We start from the raw sequence: 5,113 nt of genomic DNA on the forward strand, positions 1-5,113 counted from the left end.
GCTCCTCATCTTCTCTCTCCTCTAGAGGTTGTTCAGAAATCCTTTCCTTTTGTCTGCTTATTTCTTGGTTGCTGCTGCTCAAAGGAATCTTCTCCCACTGATGCCCTGTAGCAAAATCAATTGGTAGTTGATATGTGTAGAGATTTCAAAATACCCACATATTCTCCTGATTATATTACTGTACAACCATTTTCCAGCATATATTTTATGAGATATTATTCTGTGGGTTATTATTATGTTTTACACAATGGAACAGGCTACCCTATCAAATTATCTCAGAAAACACTGCATTAAACACAAATAAGCTTCCTCAGAATTTATCTGAACCTTTAAAATGCTAATGAATATTAGGATCCAGCAACCCAACCTCATTTTACTATGGAAATTTTTGTTATGGACGACTGTTGCAAGGTAGTCAAACCAGTCAGTCCTAAAGGAAATCAACCCTGTATATTCTTTGGAAGGACTGTTGCTAAAGCTGAAGCTCTAGTCTTTTGGCTACCTGATCCTAAGAACCAACTTATTGGAAAAGACCCCGGTGCCGGGAAAGATTGAAGGCAAAAGGAGAATGGAGTGGCAGAGGATGAGATGGTTAGATAGCATTATTGGCTCAGTGGACATGAATTCGAGCAAACTCGGGGAGATAATGGAGGACAGAGGAGCCTGGTGTGTCAGACACAACTTAGCAACTGAACAACAGCTAGCAACTGAACAACTATTTAGTGAGACTGGTATTCCATAAGACACACTTTTAAAAATCCTGTCTAGCTTATCATGACTGGGTATATGAACATGTTAAAAAACAAAAACAAAAAAACAACACAGGACCTATTTCCTAAACATACATGGATAGTCCTCAAAGAAAATTAGAAAAACATCTCCCAGTGAAAAAAGACTTCCTTCCAACAGTAAAAATAATGAAATAATGACTGCCAATGACTGGTCTCACTCAGAGTAGCAAATTCAGTATTTGCCACCATGCTTCTCAGAGTTGTCCTAAAATAGCAGGTGTAGAGAAGGAACAGGCAACCACAGATGGCCAAGAGACAGGTGCTGAGCTAATCAAGGCACCGAGTCCACCAAAGGACACACAGTGCAGTCTAGGATCTGCCACTGATTGCTAGCGAGTCAAGATTTAAAAATCTCATTGAGGTCATAACTAGCTAATGCTAGATTAGCCTACTATTTTAGACACGTCCTTAGTGGACAACTAATTAACTCAAGTGGTTTGGTACCATGTAGTGACTTTAAAAAGGCTCATTTAATTCACTGCAAATTTCACTTTTCAAACAGATCCTATCAGCATATCCTCAATAACATTTATTGAGCATGCAAAAACCAATTAATAAGGAGAGAGTAGAGACTGTTTTCAGAGCTTTCACCCCTAAAGGACTTTAGTGAGAAGCTTCAGCCTGCAGTGTGCCTGACTCAGGGTTGTGTTCACTACTCTCTTTCAACACCATTGTTGCTTATTTGCTAAGTCATGTCCGATTCCTTTACAACCCCATGGACTGTAGCCTGCCAGGCTCCTCTGTCCATGGGATTTCCCAGACAAAATACTAGAGTCTTTAAATAAAATGAGAGGCACTGTTTCTCTTTGCCTTTCTCCTCCACAGCTTCCTATTTTCACTGAAAGATGTTAACAAGTCCATTTCCATCAAAGATTTTTCATTCTCTTTTCATTTTATTTTCCCAACTACAATTGTAAAGTTACACAAACAGATAGAAGTGAAGATGGATCATCACTCCTCATTCCTTGTGCACAGCTCCTATAGGCCGCTGGTATCCAGTCAGTATTCTTTACATTATAAATACACATTATAATGTTTACTATAATCTTGTTTGGTTTTCTTTTTTTTTCGCAAGAACCGAAGAAACTGATCTTTTGTCTCTTATTCATGACTCGGGCATAGAGTTGTCATGCATGAAATTACTTCTGTCTTTAAAGTATAGTATTTTTCTCAGTATTTTTAACATTTTCCTATTTTTCAACCCAAGAGTATTCGCTCCAGAGACTTTTTAGCTGTTTGCCACTGTGAAAATAAAAGATACCAAAATGTGTCCTTCTAACCCTACAGCAGAAACATATGTTCCACCAAACACAAAAGGATTCATGCAGGGAAAAATTCACCCTGAGACTATCCACTTTTAAAAATCAAGACTGCTTTTATTCTTTATTTAAAGAAAATGAAAGATCTTAGACAACTATTGTCTCCAGCTGACCTTATGGTCAAAAATTTGAAAGGGACTCTAGATAAAAGTTGAGATCTCTGTCTTTGAGAGTTTGCTTGCTCATTGGCAGCAGAAGGGTTAGGGCAAGAGATTATTTAGTTCATCTCATAGAGTTTAGGTCTTAATAAATTAACTGTGATAGTGTAAGAACTTGACAATGACTGCTGCTTATGACATTATTCCTTGAGGGACTATACAGTGGACCACTGTATGCAGTCAGCAGACAGTCTGAGAGGTGTCCAGACAAGAAGGACAAACTCAGGAAACTGCCAACAACCTTGGCATCTACTATTTTATATGATGTTCTAATATTTCAATCAATAATTCTTCAGTGTTTTGCTTGCTAAGGTCCTAAATAAACTAAGTCACTTAGGTCTACCAAGCTGGTTTCAATTTTGAGATAAGATGTTTATGCCTGCAAGAGATGATATGAATAATTAATTAATAGATTTTTATCTTGCACTTTATTTGGAAATTATTTGAATGTGTTTCCTTAGAAGTCTGAAACGCTTTGTGTCTCTTAGACTCTTGAGCTTATTTGTAAAATAATATAATCATTTAAAAATCCATGTTCTTTTTACTCAGGCATTTTCTGAAAGGACACAATTAGAATTAACTTCATCACTCGGAAGATTTCTTTGACAAGAATTAGGTAACAATTTTGTACTTACATCAGAGGCCTAAGAATTTTCCTATAGATCAAATAAATTTATAAGATTATTTTAAACTGTATGCAATGGTAAACTTTTAGGATAAATCCATTTTTGAAACATCTACAATTTGCAAGGTGGCTGACACAGACTTGAAGACACTAAATCAAAAGGAAAGGTTGATACTGTTGACTAACTTATTAAGACACAGATGTCATATCATCAAGTCAAAGTGTGCCAAGCAATTATACAGATCCATGCAGTTTCAGTCTTAAAGAGTCTATAATGCTTTCTAAGGTAGAACCCACAGATAAGTCCAGACTGCCTTATCTGCCTAAAACAGCATGACTTCAAAATGACTTCTGGATTCCTTTTTTAATACCACACTCACACAACATCCCATGCAAAAACTGTCCTCCATATCCAGTCAAACAATTTCTGTGTACAAAATGGAAGTTCTTCTTACCTTCTCTCAATGCCATTTTATCAACAGCTGCTTCTTGGAGAGAAAGATCTGTGAGAGCCTTATGAACCACATAGAGCTTCTCTTCTGGTTTTTCTGGAGGGAAAAACCCCATAAGATAAATGTTTTAACATTTAAGTAGTTTAAGATAAATAAATTACCAATTTAGACTCTAATGAGGTATATTTTTTTGTGTGGTCACTAAAATAACTATTTCACTCTTCCAACTCATTTCTTCACTGAGTTCTTTACTTGTAAACATAATGCTAATCTTTTCTTTAATGTCTATATAAGGTATAGTACCATGAATTCTGATACTTTCAGGTAGATTTAGAAAGAAAAATTGAATTTACGAATTCCCTTTAACCAAATAATAATGGAGCTGCCCATATAATGATAAATAACAGAAGCTATCATTTAACAAACAATAATTTTCACAATAACTCTACAAATATCAGTACTATTATCTACCTCTTCTAAGGAGACAACTAAGGCTTCAGGAAGCCAGGAAAGTTGTCCAGGATGACAGAACTCTCAAATAAATGAGCTTGGATTTGACCCAAGGCAGAGGTTTAGTCCTTATGCTCTGAAGCCCCAACAGGATAAGGGGCCACATTTGGGCAAGGACAAGAGTGGAAGGATGTGCCATTTACTCCTTCATAACAGCTTATCCAAAGCCTCCTGAGTGAGTTCACAAATCAAATCAAAGCAAATTAGAGAGAAGGAAAATGCTTTACCTTTTAGAATCTTCTCATCCATGGACGAGCTGAGCAGTATGTCCTCTTGCAATTTTTCACTTTTCTCCTGATTTCTTTCTGTGGGTACATCCAGTCTAGGTTCTACCCTGCAGTGTGGTGGGGTGCCATCCACGTCACTGGCTCCTTCTGTGATTTTAGTAATCTTCTGTTGACCGTTTTCAGGGGGTGTATCCCCATTACACTCCACCTGACTGAATGTCACTGGTACGTCTGTCATAATGTACAGTTGAGTCCCACTTGGAGAGAGCTTTGGGGAAGATCCTGGACCCTTGATAAGTTCTCTTGCCTTCAAATCCAACTCCTACTCTAAAAACACAAATTATTTACTTTAGTGCATAATAACAAGCTTCTTTTCCTAAAGGTATCCAGATAGAGAGTAGAACAAAAGTAATAGAACTTGTCAGATTTGCACCAATCCATGAGCAAGAATCCAGCCAATCACCACCTTGTTTGTTGCTCAGCAGTTCCACTTGCAGAATTAATGGCAGTCTTTTGATTTACATAAGCAAACAATCCGAGGCAATCAGGCTTTTGTGTTGGCATGTAGAGGGGGACTTTCAGCTTGTCAGTCCCCCTCTGGGAACAGAGATTTTTGTCCCTTTTCATAATGGTCCTTTGTCATTTTCCTTGTAACAGGAGCCACAATTGTTCCACAGCTTTAATCCAGAGAGAATGACCACCTTGAGGCATATTAGTTCTGTGTAACCAGCTTAACATTTCCAAACAGATTTTGCTCAAGTAAAACCTCAGCTATTTTGTAAAGGACAATGGCATCATTTCTTATTTATTAAAGAATAAAAACAGCTTATCAAAAACCTGTAAATAAGGCAACTTTATTGTACATCGCTCTGGCTGCAGATTCCATAGTATGCTTTCAGAACCCACAGAAATAGACCTAAGAAAAAACAAACACAAATTCTGCCATTTTGCTAATATCAAAAATTTTACATTTCAGAGTAATTTATTTGGTCTATAGCTTCTTATTTTAGTTTATTCACTTCTATAATAGC

The 5,113-nt window shown here is 37.0% G+C and overlaps 1 protein-coding gene across 1 annotated transcript in view; it reads right to left on the minus strand.

Annotated features, from left to right (window-relative positions):
- The window catches only part of ERMN (ermin, ERM-like protein), a 7,765-nt gene extending 3,112 nt beyond the window's left edge, over positions 1-4,653 (minus strand). The window contains exons 1-3 of the mRNA XM_010840022.1: positions 4,083-4,653; positions 3,349-3,441; positions 1-105 (exon numbers count right to left, since the gene is read on the minus strand). The exon at positions 1-105 is cut by the window's left edge and continues 1 nt beyond it. Coding sequence (XP_010838324.1) covers positions 1-105; positions 3,349-3,441; positions 4,083-4,320 — 436 coding nt within the window. The 5' untranslated portion in view covers positions 4,321-4,653. The remainder of the gene's footprint in view (positions 106-3,348; positions 3,442-4,082) is intronic.
- Positions 4,654-5,113: the final 460 nt, after the last annotated feature.

This window comes from Bison bison, unplaced genomic scaffold, assembly GCF_000754665.1.
Source record: "Bison bison bison isolate TAMUID 2011002044 unplaced genomic scaffold, Bison_UMD1.0 scf7180017864139, whole genome shotgun sequence".
Classification (NCBI taxonomy): domain Eukaryota; kingdom Metazoa; phylum Chordata; class Mammalia; order Artiodactyla; family Bovidae; genus Bison; species Bison bison.